The 16,892-nt window shown below is 31.1% G+C and overlaps 1 protein-coding gene across 2 annotated transcripts; it reads left to right on the forward strand.

Moving 5' to 3' along the window:
• Positions 1-3,837: 3,837 nt before the first annotated feature.
• Positions 3,838-14,455, forward strand: LOC145754699 (tubulin polyglutamylase ttll6-like). 2 transcript variants are annotated; one of them, XM_082570803.1, is made up of 14 exons: positions 3,838-4,248; positions 4,744-4,861; positions 4,952-4,992; positions 5,206-5,324; positions 6,197-6,327; positions 7,009-7,165; positions 7,569-7,712; positions 8,252-8,410; positions 9,234-9,386; positions 9,797-9,978; positions 10,366-10,554; positions 10,730-10,898; positions 11,246-11,458; positions 12,994-14,455. In XM_082570803.1, exons 1-14 carry the CDS (start codon positions 3,849-3,851, stop codon positions 13,645-13,647), a joined length of 2,829 nt encoding a protein of 942 aa, XP_082426929.1. In that variant the 5' UTR covers positions 3,838-3,848; the 3' UTR covers positions 13,648-14,455. The 2 variants fall into 2 exon arrangements, with proteins under 2 accessions (XP_082426929.1, XP_082426930.1); XM_082570804.1 differs by having other exon boundaries at positions 11,249-11,458.
• The last annotated feature ends 2,437 nt before the right edge of the window (positions 14,456-16,892 follow it).

A 16,892-nucleotide genomic window follows, 5' to 3' on the forward strand; every position in this document is an offset into this window, starting at 1 on the left:
GTTGCAGAAATTCGACAAAAACTTGATTTTAAAGACGTTTAATTGACTAAAATTAGATTAAAAGAAATTTTTTTGCCCCAAAATGCCCAAAAATCCTTTTTTTTTAATTTTATAATTTCTTTTTTTTTTTAATTATTTTGTTCCTGCAAGATGGTGCACGAGTTTCGTTTTTTTTGGGGACGCGGAATTTGAGGGAATGGAAAATGAAGGAACGGAAATTGAAGGAACGGAAAATAAAGGAACCGGAAAATGAAGGAACGGAAAATGAAGGAACCGGAATATGAAGGAACGGAAAATGAAGGAACCGGAAAATGAAGGAACGGAAAATGAAGGAACTGGAAAATGAAGGAACGGAAAATGAAGGAACCGGAAAATGAAGGAACGGAAATTGAAGGAAAGTGAAAAAAGGAGAGGCGGAATCTTAAAAAATAAAACGCGGAAATTCCGTTGACTGTTTATTTGTATTTAAGTCAATATTATTTTAGAAATAAACGGGCATTTTATAGAAGAGAGTTAGGGTATGCTATTGCTGGGATAATAAAAATTAACTTATTATCGCTTGTCAGTTCTCGAATAAATGACAGTAATCCTAAATAAACAGTCAACGGTATTTCCGCGTTTTAGTATTTAAGATTCCGCCCTCTCCTTTTTTGCTTTCCTTCATTTTCCGGTTCCTTCATTTTCCGTTTCCTTCATTTTCCGTTCCTTCATTTTCCGGTTCCTTCATTTTCGGTTCCTTCATTTTCCGGTTCCTTCATTTTCCGTTCCTTCATTTTCCGGTTCCTTCATTTTCCGTTCCTTCATTTTCCGTTCCTTCAATTTCCATTCCCTCATTTTCAGTCGACCCTTTTTTTTTCAAATTTTATTTTTTAATAAAAACGTAATTTTTTAATTGTTAAAAATAGGTTTGAAACGTTAAAATGGCTTATAGTAAACTGTAAGTGCCTTTTTTGCAAAAAAATGCCAAAATACTTTTTTTTCATTTTCGGCCAATTTAGCAAAACTTTTGATTAAGTTATATGTAGTGGATATACTTTACAGTTGGTAAATATTTAAATGCAATATTGCTTTTTTAAACCATTGGTATAAAGTTAAGAAAAACACGTGGTTAGTTATTTAGAAGAGCTATTTGTGCGTAGATAACAATCTGACGTAACAATAAATAATGCTTTCGTACAAAAAGAAAATCAACACTGGGCCTCCTACTTCGAGCATTAAGATGGCTCACTTTGACTTGTGTGCAGACTTACCCGTTCTACAGCCTGTAGAACAGCACGACACTATACCAGACATGACGTCACAGGATATCATGACGTTGCAAAAGAAACCTTTCCTGGCCCGCGCTGCATCCTTGAATGGGAGCTCTGGGTCCTCTGGGAGTTCTGGCTTCCTGGAGCTTTCCAGATGCAGGTTTGAGTGTTTGGACTAGGGGCGGGGGAGACCGAAAGGAATAAAAGAGGTCCCGGTACCCAACCCGAGCTGGCGGGTTCCAATTTGTTACAGGTTTAATGTTTTACTGTTACTTTAATATTAAAAGCATAACCTAAAAAGTCTGTAAATTAGCAGTGAATATGTTCGACAACATTTTAAATGACCATATTGTTTATGTTTTAGCAACTAAAGCATGATGACCATTGTTTTAGTATTGGCTGATGTTAGCTTATCGTATTATTTTGTTATTGTGTGTTAGTTGTGCTTGTGATGACACTATTATATTGTTCAAATACGAAGCAAAAGTACAACAATATATTCAAAATTTGCAACTTAAATAAATCATTCACTAGTTAAATAGACCAAACATTTCGTAACCTATTTATGGCGCTGTTTTATTCACTTAACTATTGTTTTGTAATAATTTGGTCGCCATGCAAACAAAACTTTTAAAATTTTCGTAACCTAGCCTTGTTCATATCTACAATCTGTAATTATAGTTCAAAATCTTAGATTTCGAAACATATTGATATTGTCAGTATTATTTTTATAATTCTTAGTTATCCGAATTTTGATTCAAAATAACTTTTGATCATGTAAATACAAGGTTCTGAAATTTTATTATGTTGTTTATAATAATATTGTATTCCAATCGTCCTATTTATAAAATTTAATTATTACTTTTTACTAATTGCTTGTTAATTTATAAAAATTTAAAGATCGTTATTAGGTTTTCAAATTTTGCTTCGTTTTGAATTCTCAAAAAAGGATTAAAAATTTAATTTTTCTTTGTTTATTATATTTAAATTCTTGTTTGTTTATTAAATATTAAAGTTCGATATTAAGCATTAAATTTTAAGTATAATGTGTTTTATAATATATGAAGATAAAAAACGTATTTAAAAAAATAGTTTTCGTTTATTTAACATATTTAAATGCTTGTTTATTTAATAAAAATCGAAAATCAATTTTAGGAATTTAAAATTTAGTTTAATGTATATCCTGATATTGACAACTTAAAACTGGGTTAAAATATAAACTTTTGTTTGTATAATATACTTGTTTGTTTACTAAAAATCAAAGATATGTGATATTATTAATTAATGTTTATGCATATCTTTTTTTATTTATAAAAATTTATGCTACTAATAATCAAATAATTCCGAACCATATTTTATTCATCAAATAAATCTAGTTATAAAATTATTTTCGGCATTTTCTACAAGGGTATATAGAAAATGTCTTGTAGAATGTGCCGAAAATCGATGTTTTGGGGGAAAAAGTAAGTCACCAAAATTTGACAAAAACATGATTTTAAAGATGTTAAACTGACTTATGTTAGATTAAAAGATTTTTTTTGCCTCAAAATGCCCAAAATTCGTTTTTTTAATTTTATAAATTTTTTTTTATTGCAAGATAGTGCACGAGAGTCGATTTTATTTTTAATTTTATTTTTTGATAAAAAAGTGATTTTTAAATAGGTAAAAACAGGTTTAAAACGTTAGGATGGCTTATAGTAGACTGTAAGGGCCTTTTTTGCAAAAAAATACTAAAATATTTTTTTTTTCGTTTTTGACCAAATTTAGCAAAAAGACCAAGGTTCTTGTATATATACCCTTGTAGAAAATGCCAAAAATCGCTGTTTTGAGGGAAAAAAGTAAGTCGCAGAAATTCGACAAAAACTTGATTTTAAAGACGTTAAACTTATATTACATTAAAAGGATTTTTTTTGCCACAAAGAGTCTAAAATTCTATTTTTGAATTAATGTCGCAAAATTTATTTTTAAAACGGTTAAAAGACGGGAGCTTTTAAAATTTTACGACTACGGCTTTTGGCCTCATTTATATTTATATGTCTTAGAATATATTTATTTATTATAAATATAAACATATATTTAATAAAATATAATATTTCAGACAGAGATTAAAGTATTCGTTTTATTTTATAAAAGCTATTAATTAAAATTTTACAGTAATAGAAATCTTGTAATAAAATTACTTTAATTAATTAATGTAACTAAGCAACTGACGCTATTCGAAGTTTTATAACGTTAAATGTAATGGGTAAGTTCGCCATTGTTATATAACCGTTAAAGTCCTAAATTCTAATTAATAAGAACTAACATTAAAATATTAATAAATAAAAAAAAATTCAGATAAAATTGCACGTTGGTAAAAGTACATAAGATTTAGTAGAAGGGTTTGATTTGCTTTGGCAAAAGGAGCAAATTACTAAATTATGTTCAGACTAAGCTTATTTAAAAATAGTCTGCTTGTAAATTAAAAAAAATAGTATACTGGTACTGTCAGACTTTATCGTTTTAGGCATTGGTTTTGCTAAAACATAGAAAAACAACATAATTTTTAAGTCACATAAAGATTTTTTTACTTTTTACAGGCTAACAATGAGAGAAAACATGTTTACAAATATTAGTGTTAACGAAACTGTAACTATACCCTCAACTGAATCAATAAGCTTCAAAGACGAAATTTCAAATGAAGAAACAAAATCAAATCGTAGCAAAACAAGCTCACCTGAAAAAGAACTAAACAGACTTTCATGTTTAACAATTTCTGAATCAAACCAAAACAGCAAAAATATCGAAAAAAATGTGGTCAAAACTGTAAACTTAAATTCGTCGATTTTCACTTATAGTGGTAGCAAACCTGGTCAACAGACCATACAGGATTGTAATAATAACATTGCGCCCATCAATACTTTATTATCTTCTGACTCAAATTCTTCGGAGCCTCCTAACTGTAAAAAAGAGGAAAATGTGAACGCTATAAGTTTAACTAACAACAATCTATTAACAGGTATGTTTACACACATATTTTCTGGACCTTTTTTAAATTTTTGTTTTTATAGTTGTCAAAAATGGGTTTAATCTGTAAATGCTATAGCAGTTGGTACTTAAAAATTTCCTAGTATTTGCATGGTGTAGTGTTTATATTCCTGGGCATTAAAGTATTATGTTAAGGTTGAACCCCACTGTTTTTGTGTTGCAACATCTTTAGGTTAGGTTCAACAATATTAACTTCTGTCTGTTAAAAATAATTAGCTTGTTGAAATGAGGTTTATGATAAAAAATAATCCCATTGCATCTTAAATTTTTTACACATTAATAAAACTAGATTTACACAACTAAAAATACATTAACTAGAGTTTAAAAAAAATATCATATTAAAATTCTGATTTCAAACCTGAAAAAATTATTAGCTTATATTTTTATGCATAGCGTTACAGTATAACTTGGCATGGTCACCTAACCAAAAAACAAACACATTCATTTCCTTTTTTCTTTTGTTTAGATGTAATAGAAGAAGAGCCTGGTGAGAATGACCATCACGTCCCTATTAAGAAACCAGACGATGCAATTTCTGTCACCTGTTCCAGTCCATCCAGGAAAAAGAAGAAAAAGAAAAAAAGGTATGCTACAATCTAAGTAGAATTTTGTCTTTAAATCTTTGGCCTAGCCACATTTTAATTTTATATTGATGTACCTAATTTTGCAATTAGATGGATTGGAATTTGTACAAGCAACTGCAAATATGAAAGTGGTATGTTAATGCAAAAAAATTAAATTTGATAAACATTATCGTAGTTTATGTTTGTTGGCATGGTATAGTAGTCAAAACTTTTACAACATAAGGTCATTTGCTCGATTCCCACTGCTTTTATGCAATGGCGAAAAAAAAATACAAGCACCTTTGAGCCTATTTTCCCCATACGAGCACCAAAACAGAGTTTAAAAATTGTTTAAATATTTAAAGTTCGTAGAATGAGTAGAAGACATGGCATGAGAGAAGTAAGTGAAGATGAAGAATGGACGATATTTTGGACCGATTATTCTGTATCGCTTGAAAGGGTCATGGAGATGAAACGTTTTCAGGTAAAATAGCTCTTTTAGAAAAAAAAAATGCAAACAAGTAAATGCTGTTATACAATTGTTGTAATTAAAAAGTTGTTGTATTTAAACAAAAAAAAGGTTATGTCAACAGTATTTTTGGTTTTCTATACTTCCAATTTTTTTTAAACCGTGAACAGCATTATGTTTATTTTAATCATTTAATATTTGTTTAGGAAAATATAATTAGTTTTAAGGTTTTCGTAAATATCATGTGTAATCAAAGGTTTTGAAATGATAATTAATATATCTCAGACTCCCAAAACTAAATTTGAATACCTTACTGATTTGTTTGCTTCGTATGGCCTCTCTTTAATGTTAATTATTCTATTAGATTTCAATTGGTTGGGAAATTAAGTAGCGGACCTTTTTGTAGTGAAGTATGCTCTTCATTGTATGACGACTTTCTAATTAGATTAACACACAAACTATTGTTTTAATTACAATTGTTATCTTTGCTTTTAGGGTATACTTAAGTTTTTTTGATTTTTTATAGCTTATAGATTTGTTTATGCCTTAAATGTAAATCTAGTTCGATAAAAATTTCATTTGTTTATAAGCCTATCTATTAAAGCTGTTATTACTTTAAAGGGCACTATATGGTGCTTGGTTTAATTTCTTATTTGTGTATTTTAAAAGAGCTCTCTAGTAAACTAATATTGATATTTATTTAAAGCATGTTTATAGTTATTTATATAGATATAAACATTTTTTTTTAAGAGTATCTAAGTTAGCATTTTATAATATTACTGTAATCATAAAACATACCATTTATACAAAAAATTGTGCTTTTATTTAAAATTATATGTATGCTCATTGTAGCTGTTATTAGTTCAAAAAAATATAATTTTTTTTAGAAAATAAATCATTTTCCGGGAATGAACGAAATTTGCCGCAAAGATTTTCTTGCGAGAAATCTTAACCGACTACACAAACTATTTCCAAAGGAATATTCCTGTTTTCCGAAAACGTGGTGCCTGCCTGCAGAGTAAGTGGCCCTCATAATTCATTGTGAGCTAACAATGGGTTATTGTCGCTGAAAACAAACAATTATTGGAGTTATACTTTCATAATGGTTCAATAGCCGTTGACAAAAACAATTTTGGTTATTTGGGATAAGTTTTAAGTGTGTTTGTCTACGTGAAAAATGACCTCATTTATTATTGGCCTATTGACTTAATCTGTCATTGTATTTTTGATCCGAAATATTAGCTTTAATGAAGTTTATTAATCTTAAAGACTTTAATAAAGTTACGTGAAGTAAGAATTGGAGTACTATACAATTTTTTTTTTTTTAATTATAAATGTTTTTGTACACTTCCTTTAAATTTTGAAATTTAAATAAAGTTTGGTGTTTTTTTTTATTAAATATAGTTTTGTTTTTTAAATTTTTAAATTTAAATATACTACTGTGGGTTTTTGTTTACATTTTAAATATAGTTTAGTGGGTTTTTGTTTACAATTTAAATATAGTTTTGTGGGTTTCTGTTTACAATTTAAATATAGTTTGTGGGTTTTTGTTTACAATTTGAATATAGTTTTGTAAATTTTGTTTTTGTTAGTTTTATTTTATATTTCATTTGAAACATTGTTTAATATTTGTTTACACTAAAACTGTATTTAAAATGTTTTACATGCCATGTTAATTAAAACAACCCTTTCTTTTTAGTTACAGCGACTTCCAAGCTTATTGCCGCACCAAGAAAAACAAAACTTTTATTTGTAAACCAGAAAGTGGTTGCCAAGGAAAAGGAATTTTCCTAACCAGGAATCCGAAAGACATGAAGCCTGGAGAGCATATGATATGTCAGCAGTATGTCAACAAGGTTTGTGTATTAAAGTTTTTCTTATGTAGAAAGGGAAATTTTAACAACATACTTTAAATATAGTGCCATGTAACTTTAGGGCCTAGGCTATAAGTTAACTTGTTAAAACTGGATTTTGTTTAAAGGATGTTTTTATTGATTTAATCTAATTATTATAGAATATTTTTTTCTGTATATAAATCCAATATAAAGTTATTATGTCTACCTACTCAAAATTTCTTTAAATATCTTATACTATATCTTAATACTACTCTCTCTATAAATATCTCATTACAATATCGTAATAGTACTTAGTCTTAAAATATATCCATACTATATCTAAATACTACTAAATTTTTGAATATCCAAATAAATTATTCAAAGAATTTTTAAATTGATTTTCAAAATAATTTTACTATTCTAGTGTTTAACTATTGATGGTTTCAAGTTTGACTTTCGGTTGTACGTTCTCGTGACATCGTGTGACCCTTTCCGTATATTTATGTACAAGGAAGGTCTTGGAAGGTTTGCTACGAAGAAATACCAAGAACCTAACAACCATAATATGGTAAGATTTTTCATGTCTAAGCATCTAAAATAGGATCATATTTTTTAGGGATATTTTTCAAGGACATGTTTAATTATTAATATATGGTAGTCTTTTGTATTGGCCTTTATTTAATTGTACTATTTAAGGGCTCTATTATTTTTTTTGTTAAGCTATAATACCAGTACAGTACAAGTACATGATGGTGTATTAAATAAGTACATAAAAGTGTATTGAATGTTTTTTTCATATTTTATTTATTTTTTGTTGAAAGTATAATAATGTGGTGCAGCTGTTAATGTCATTGACATAAATACACAGTCTCTGAGTTTGATTCCTACTGTTGCCAAGTGGGCAGTTTTTTCTGAGTTCTTTTACTAGTGATTGTTGTAGTATGGTAGCAACTTTCAAATAATTTTGGTTACGTTAATTAACCCCCGCACCACAAACAACAGTTTTATTTATTTTGTAGGCCTTTAAATTGGACAAACCTATAAAAATTGCTAAGCTCCATTATATTTAGATAAATACAATAACTTTTATAATTGTAATTATTCTAGGATGAGGTATGTATGCATTTGACGAACTACGCCATCAATAAAAACAGCGACGATTTTGTGAGAGATGACGAATCAGGAAGTAAAAGAAAACTTGAGACTGTTTGCCGCTGGTTAGAAGAACATGGTTACGACGTCAAAAAAATGTGGGCTAATATTGAAGTGAGTTTTTTTTTCAACATTTAAAATTTCAATTAATTTTCTTTTTTTAAACTCTTGAATTGTTTAAATAACTTTTTTTAATTGAAAATTAATTAAAAAAGTTTTTTGATATTTTACATTGTTTTTTCATACCAACAAGTCTAAGTTTTTAAATTAAATTTAACAATTTTTTAGTTAACTTTTTAAAAAAGTTAACTAAAAAATTGTTAAATTTAATAAATTTAAGGAACACTTTGGTTTTTTAATTGTTTAGGTAAAAAAATATTTTTAGGTCATTTATAAACTTTGGTTATATTGACTCACTGTTTATTTTTTTACATACACAATAGAACAGTTTGTAAGCAATGAAAAAAGAACAATAACATTTCTAAAAGTATTGTAGTTTTTATTTGTGACCCTTCAAAGACGTCCTGTAGTTGTAAAAACTTATTAATTTATAGTAAATCCTAATTGGCAACTGGTCAGCGTAGCATGGTTCAAATTTAATGAGTTAAAATAGTTTTAAATTTATTATAACTTTATGGTTAAAAATATTGACTAAATATTGCAATCTCGGCATTTATATTTTTTCATTTTTTTTTTAATTTAATCTGATTTAAATTGAAATACCAAAATGTTTGTGGTTAATGTTTTGGTAATTTTAAAGGCAGTTAAATTTAAAAGTTTATTGTTCAAGTATTTGTTATGACATGGTTTTTATCTCTAAGCTAAATACAACTTCTCTGTTTAAGTACCCATTTAATAAAATGTCAAAATTTTATGAAACTTGTAAAACCTGTTAATATTAAGTTTGTAATTTTAAACAAATTCAAAAACTTTTAAGGATGTGGTGATCAAGACACTTATTTCTGCACATCCAATCTTGAAACACAATTACCGAACTTGTTTTCCCAACCATTTAAGGGGAAGTGCTTGCTTCGAGATTCTAGGGTTTGACGTTATGCTTGACAAAAAACTGAAAGCCTGGTTACTGGAGGTAAATGAAAGAGTCTTCTTTGAGCATATTTTTTGTCAAAATTAAAAAAGTTAAATGTTAAGAATTATTTTTTTTAATTTACTTTGCAATGAGCACCAATTATTAAGGCTTTTATTAAGCATTGTCCTATTTTTTTTGTTGGACATAATTGTACTATGTGATGGTTATATAGTTTTAAGCAATTCATTGTTTGTACTAACTTTCATTAAGTCAAAAAGGAAATGGACAAGTTCAAAATTAGGAAATATCAATAGGTCTTTATTATTGTAACTGGCAAAGGCAACTACAGACTGGTTTAAAGTGACAATAGTATTTTGTTCATAGTGATACTATTACAATATTTCAATTTTCTTTTTTCTGTAATAAATCAATATGAAAATGTATTTAAAAAATTAATTTGGTTTCACTAGGTCAACCATTCTCCCTCGTTTCACACGGATGCAAAACTTGACAAAGATGTCAAGGAGGGATTGCTTCTCGACACACTTAACCTCCTTGACCTAAGATCAATCGATCGCAAGAAGTGTCTGGAAGAAGATCGGCGAAGAGTCAAGGACAGATTGATGTCAAAACCAAAATCAAGAGAATCAAGGTGAATTAAGATGATTTAGAATTTGTTATACAAAAATTAAGGCACAACCGTTATTTTAGAGCTATTTTAGTCCTTAAATTAAAATTTTTGTAAATATCTTTTAGAAGTGTAATTATAATCAACATATTTTAGTTTGAAACAAGTTTCTTAACAAAAAGATAGACTTTGTAAATGCTATCTTAAATCTTGATAATACCATTTTCATATATTAATGTAAGTAGACCAATTTTTCAGCCTTAACATGACCTAATCTTTAGTTGACTTAGCCAGTTTTAGACGTTGTTGACCGCGTAGTTTTGCCCAATTAACTTGTGAGTAGGTTTTATTACATACTTACTGTTAAATGTCCATAAATAACAGTGGAAAATATTCTATATTTTTGTTTAGGTTGGAAGAAATAAAAACTACCCAAAACCAGTATTTAGACTCAATTGAAAAATACGAGAACGATCACATGGGAGGGTTTCGGCGAATTTACCCAATTGCTGGGCACGAGAAATACGACCAGTATTTTGAGAACAGTTGTTCCCTGTTTCAAACCACAGCAGCAGCCAAGGCAAGGGAAGAAGCAGCAAAGTAAGATTTAAAAAATGTCTACGGTCAGGTTTTTAATGTTAAAGTACGGTTGCAACTCTTAATAGTATTTGCCAGCGATAATTTACATGCGTACCATAACGGAATTTTTTTATTTTGTTGGCCTATAAATTAACCATACATTTATATATTATTCACTTAGCTCCATTATATATAGATTACAACGAGAGGAAATTAGGATAAAGAATGAGAAGAGAGATGCTATGTTAAAGGGGAAACCTTATAGACCGGATACTAAACGAGAAGCTGGGGAATCGAGCGGAGATAAAAAAACACATTCCGGAATTGTCCCGTTCCGATATAGACCTATGACCCGACAGTTGACTGTAAGTATTTCGATTTATACAGTTTGTTATGCTACATGCATTATTTAAAGGCCTTGTGGACATCTTGTTTTACTGAATGTTAAAAGCCTTATAGGCTTTGAAGACATTTGAAGTCCTGTAGATATTTGTCTTGTTTTTTTACTTGATTTTAAAGGATTTTAAATTGGTCACTAGCAATGTTACATTGTAGCGACCTTTGAATCTTATAGATGTAAACCCCTGTTTTATTTTAAAATGATAACTAATTTGGCACTTAATATAATTAGCTTTTTTTTGCTATTATTATTATCATTATTATTTTTTTAATAACAAAAAATAATTTATGTAAAAATTCTAATTTTTTTCAGCAGACTCTTTCCCGGCAGTATAGTCCCGAAGTCAAAATTGTAGTGGATACCTCTAAGCCAGTCGATATTAGTGAAGATGAGGAACTGGAGAGGATAAGTGGACTTCTCCAACGCGACTCACTGATCCGAAGCTTGGGAGTGGTGGAGCAAGTTCACCGCCTGCTCCACTGTACTCCGGGAACAACCGGGATCACGAAAAGTGTGTTACCCCAGGTTAGAAATTTTTTTTGTAACAATTAATTTAATCAATTTTGAATATTCAATCAAATCATTTTTTTTAATTAAATAATCTCGCCGTAAAAGTGTCAAAGAAAGTTCAAAAAGTTAAAGGAATTTGTTTTTTTAAAGCAAATAATAAAACTAGATTATTTTTAATAAAAGCTTTTTAGAAAGTAGCCTTTATTTTAGTGTTTAGTAAAAACCCCACACATAGATTTGTTCTACTAATTATATAAAGGAATTTAGCATTAAGATACTTTTAACAGGTTTTAAGATAATTAAGCAATGCTTTGTCAAGTAAGAATTAAATGTCGTTTAGGTTAGAAGTCTCATATATTAGTAAGTCATCGCAGCTTTAGACTCTATAGATTTGTACCTCATTACTTAACCTAGTTATTTTTAACAGAACAATGCTTACCAGTCCAGTCTTCCGTTAGGCGTATGCAACATTACGAGCATGGCGATTCCCACTGCACAAAGGTGTATACTACCCGACAAACATCCTTCCATGCTTTACAGCAATTTCTTATTTGCGAATCAAAATAGCCTAAACAAAAACTGGTATTTACAAGAAGTGCGAGGCAAGGAGAAACCCTTTGCGAAAATGCAGGAACTTAGAGTCCTGGCTGTGTCGAGACAGAAGCCTAGAGTACAGGCTAAGGTAGATAGCACGAAGGTTGTTCAGCAGTTAAGATGGAGAAGCCACTCAGAGAGCCATAGAATCTACACAGGCGACGCGTTTAATTTACCGGCCGATTTAAGTCTAGCATGGCACAATACGTTTTCCGGGGGGCTAAAATCTAGCTGTGTTCCAGTCGTCAGCGGCACCAAAAACGCGTTCAGCAGCCCTTCGACCAGCAGGAGCGGTAGCCTCCATCCCTTGTCAGCACCCAATAGTTTTATCAAGTTAAAAAAGGACAACAACAGTACAGTCGACTATAGACTTGTCCGAAAGAAAGCTGAACAAAAGATAGCCAAAAATCCAGTACCAGCCCCGTCTCATTACCTTAAAATTAGTTCAAAAGCAACTAGCAAGAATGTTAGAGGAAAATTAAGTGACCAGTTGCTTTTGTACGAAAGAGAAAGTAACAGGGGCCCACTTAAACGATATTAAGCGAGTCAAGTACGTAACCTGGTCTTGTTGTCATTGATTTACAATTAACGGCCGAAAGACAGTAGCCCAGCCATTTCTTTATTCGTCTCATTTCTAAATGACATGTTTAAAGCCGAGTGGTTAAACTGGTGAAACATGTGAAAAAAAGACTACGCCAATTTTTTGTATTTGTACTTTAAGAATTGCGATATTAAATATTTATCCACGTTTTCCGATCAAACGCACTGCTTTAAAAGTGTTCACTTATTGTAATACCGTAGCACTACACCTGTTTAAAATAGAACATATATTTTCTATTTATGTCGTTGTGTTTACCGGTTGTACTTACATCGAAATAAAAGTATACTCTGTGTTGTGCCGACCGCCTCTTTTGCCCGGTAACATTTGTTCATCGAAATTCGATTGTGCTTTACAGGAATACGACAAGGTGAGACAGAACCTGGAATACCATCAGCAACAGCACCAGCACATACTCAGCGCTCGAGCCAACGACATAATACCGCCTATTGTAATCAATTCCAGTCTGCGCACGCACAACCACTCGCTTGTTGTGCCTCTAAACAGAAGCCCCGTGCATTGTAACATATACAATGGCAGGGCGACAGGACAGTATCCGATGTCGTCGCTTCATGGCGGCAAAGAGGCCTCGAGAATCGGAAAGTTAAGCACGTTTGCCGAGCATAACGCCAACGAACACGGCTTCTCGTCGTACAGTGCTAAAAATATGTTTTCGCCAGCACGCGGTACTTGTACTACGAAGCCTATCACGTTTGCACCTGGCCTGTACTGTCGGAAAATTGAACGAGAACAAATGACGCCTGTAAGTAACATGTTAGGCAGACCGGTGCCTATGAAATTTAAAACTTTATCGGCTAAACCTATCAAAGCAACGCCACACGGGGTGTCGCTGTCGAGCGGGGTTATTGGGACAGTTTTGAATAACAAGGCACCTACCAAGTTCACTTACCACCAAACGAGGGACGTTACCATAGAATGGCCGGTACACCACACTTCCTTTCAAATCCGGGATCAAAAACGAGCTTGTAGCGCGGTGGCAAGCAAAAGGTAAACTCTAATTCGAACATCTGTGAATGAAAAATATTACTTCCTAGCCGGCGAAGGCCATTTTTAAAATAAACCTAATTGTTAAATAGGAAGTGCCAATTAAAAATTAAACTTTAAAAAAAAGGGTAGACAGGGTTGGCACAAAAATTTGTTGTTGCTTATGTACCAAAATGATCTTTCATTTATTTTTAGTCAGTTTAATATTTTTTTTAAGCGCTTGGTAAACCGCATCTTTTTGGTGCCAAATTAGTTGTTTATTTTCTTAACTGAGCTTCGGTGACCCCAATTTAATATATCTTCTTAAACTTTTTTTATTTCTTAATAGTGTTACCAGTTATTTTACGTGTTTATTTTTAAGTTAATTTATTATACTTCTATATATTTTGTTTTTTATTTTGTTGTTTTATGTATTGTTGTCACTTTAAATTAAAGGCAATTGACATTTAAATTCTTACAAAACATGTTTTGAAGGTCGATCAAAATTCGGCAAACAACTAATTCAATAAAAAATAACTATAATGGATATTGCTATTCGTTTATATTGCCAAATAGTTGATATATTACACAACACCATTTCGGTAACCTATTTTTTTCGTTATCACTGTGCCTCTGACGTTTTGTATTCGCCTTTTCTTGTTTTTGTATTGCAAAGTATCTTTTCCTATCGTTGCAATGAATTCTGTTATTTACGCCAAAAACCTTCCAAAATAATTTTGAAACTTAAACTTTAACAAAAAAAATATAACATTTATGGGCATATTCGAATATAGGATCGACTTGATGGCGTGTTGCAGCTATGGTTACATGTAATTAAGTGCCAATTTTCTTTGTGTTAATTAAAACTTGACATATATTTCAGCTATTTTTGTGCGTTAGATTGGTTATGAGATATGATTGTGATAAGGAAAGCCCTTTCCAAGAAAAAGACAATTATGTTCCTAAATTAGAATAATAGTTTGTTGCTAATTGGTAGGTCGCCATTTAAAACTTGCCCAAAATAAGATGATTAAAATATTTTGGGGCAATTAATCGATGACTTACCTAAAAATGACATCATTTTATGATATATATTTTTCGTGTTTTAATCGGTTAAAAAAGTTGAATTTTAGCATTTAAAAAGCGGTTTAAAACCCTTCGAATTGTTTTTTTAGCCTTTGTCGAATCGACGTTTATATGACAAATGTTAAACCCCGACATAATACTCATTTGTCTGAAGAATTTGTTGTTTTTTTTAAACCGTCTAAAGCTCGGGGCAATATGCAAAAAATGAACGCTAAACTTTTGATCACATCCGATTATAATCGCATCGGCTTATAAACTATATAAAAAAATAATCTCCGTATTTTGTATATAAACGCTTTACATTCCGAGACCACGAATTTCACCGAGGTGTAGAGTAGATTCAACGGCACAGGAAACCTATCAAGGCACAGAAAAGGTGGAAGGCGGAAGTTTATTTTATAATTTGTCGCCAAATCAGGAAAAAATGTCAAATCAAAGTCATGATCAAAAACCAAAGCGGCCAACATGTGATACTTAACTATTTTTTTTTTCGAAACGGTGAAATGTATATTAAATTAAGCGTTATTTAAATACGACTTTGCAGATCATCAGTTAACATAACTTAACAAATTTCACCAACAAAATTTTACAAAAAAATGCGTTCCAAAAAATATGTAAAGAATTCCTATAAATTGACGAATGATTTAAGCCGTCAAGTTTATAACTTATTATTTTAAGTTTAATTTGTTTTGATTTGCAGTTTTATATTTGGCGTTGTCAAATACCATGAAATAGTTTGCTCTATTGTCTAGGGTATTCTATTGTGTGCTTTTCTCGTCTTGAAAACTGCAAACAGGCCACATTTTATTTTATTAAAATCCAAGTCAAATATGCTTTGTGGAAAGCGCAAATATGCTGTACAAGATTTGTGTTTGCCATTTACTTTAAAAAAATACAAATCTTGGATTAAAACAGGTTTAAGTGTAATCCAGAGTAATATTGTTAAATTCTCCTATTCTGCGCATATTCAAATTTTATAACAAAATATCGGGCGAATTTAAACACCTGGTTTTTTATATGCACGTCTCGTCTAGAGTTGACCCTAGTTTAAGGTATTCTATATACACAAAACGACGACGCTTTCAGACGAGCGGAAATGTGACTCAAGGCAGTCCACCGCAAGATTCAGCAAAAATGTTAAGTCAACATCGCGAATTGAACAGGTAAGCCAGTGTTTTAAATTTTTTGACACGATCTTTTAGTGTAGCTCGCGCGAGCGCGGAAAACCGTAAGTGGATTGCGGTCCCCTGAAAAAAATTAAAGGCTCTATTTGGTGTAGTGTATACTTACATTCAGTTTTTTAATCCGCTCTGGCATTGCCGATGGTTCGCGAAGCAGAAAATTGCAGAAAATAAATACGAAGCGTAAATGTAGGTCACTCTTAGAACTATCTATGTACACCAAGGCCACTCGATTAAGTTTATTATTTTGTCCAACGTTCATTACTTAGAGGCACTTGTACGAATTTCGAAGTTTTTTTAACGTTTTTAACGCCTGGTCACTTTTGTTCGCGACTTTTGCTTCTCTCCTTTCTTTCTGGAGAGCTTTGAGTCTGTGTGGTCGGGTCGGTTTCCTGCCTTTGCTTTTCTTAGTCGCTGTCGAGCCTTTTTCGCCCAAAAAGAAACAGCCCGAGCGATTTCGGCAAGTTTCATTTAAGCTCACACTTATTGCTGTTTGCATTATTTTCCGTTTTTTTACGCTCAGCCGCGCACGGTTTGTGCTAATTAACAAGAACGCTATCTTTAGAGGAAAATTGATGATCGGTCAAATTAACGCCGATCCATCAAAACGAAATATTAACCGAGTAACCGAAGCATATCGCCAGCTCAATAAAATGCAATTTTTAAACTTTTACGGGCCAATGACTTGATAGTCAAATTTCGATTCTTAGGACAGCAGTTTTTGCTACACTGAGTTAATAAAGCACATTTGCGGTCAACTTCTTGTAGGTAAATTACTACATGGAAGGATTAAAACGCTCTGACGTATATTACCATCTTGAACGTGGCGAATTATCGCAGATTGCAAAGTAAGAACAGTGCAATTATCATTGAGAAATGCCTGTACGGGTTACGTCTAGACATGGGCAATTTAGTTGCTGGTTGAATTAACAAAATTTAAACAAACGGATATTTACAGTTAACGCACCCTTTCACCAAAATTTTTGCTAAGTTAATTAAGTTAAAA

Source organism: Corella eumyota, chromosome 6 (assembly GCF_963082875.1).
Source record: "Corella eumyota chromosome 6, kaCorEumy4.1, whole genome shotgun sequence".
Lineage (NCBI taxonomy): Eukaryota > Metazoa > Chordata > Ascidiacea > Phlebobranchia > Corellidae > Corella > Corella eumyota.

What these genes read in the sequence shown, in the direction of transcription:
- LOC145754699 (XM_082570803.1), top strand. Translation starts at nt 3,849, where the DNA reads ATGTTTACAAATATTAGTGTTAACGAAACTGTAACTATACCCTCAACT. An exon ending in TGGAGATGAAACGTTTTCAG is followed by an intron (nt 5,325 to 6,196) that starts GTAAAATAGCTC and finishes AATTTTTTTTAG; the next exon opens with AAAATAAATCATTTTCCGGG. An exon ending in GCAAGGGAAGAAGCAGCAAA is followed by an intron (nt 10,555 to 10,729) that starts GTAAGATTTAAA and finishes CATTATATATAG; the next exon opens with ATTACAACGAGAGGAAATTA.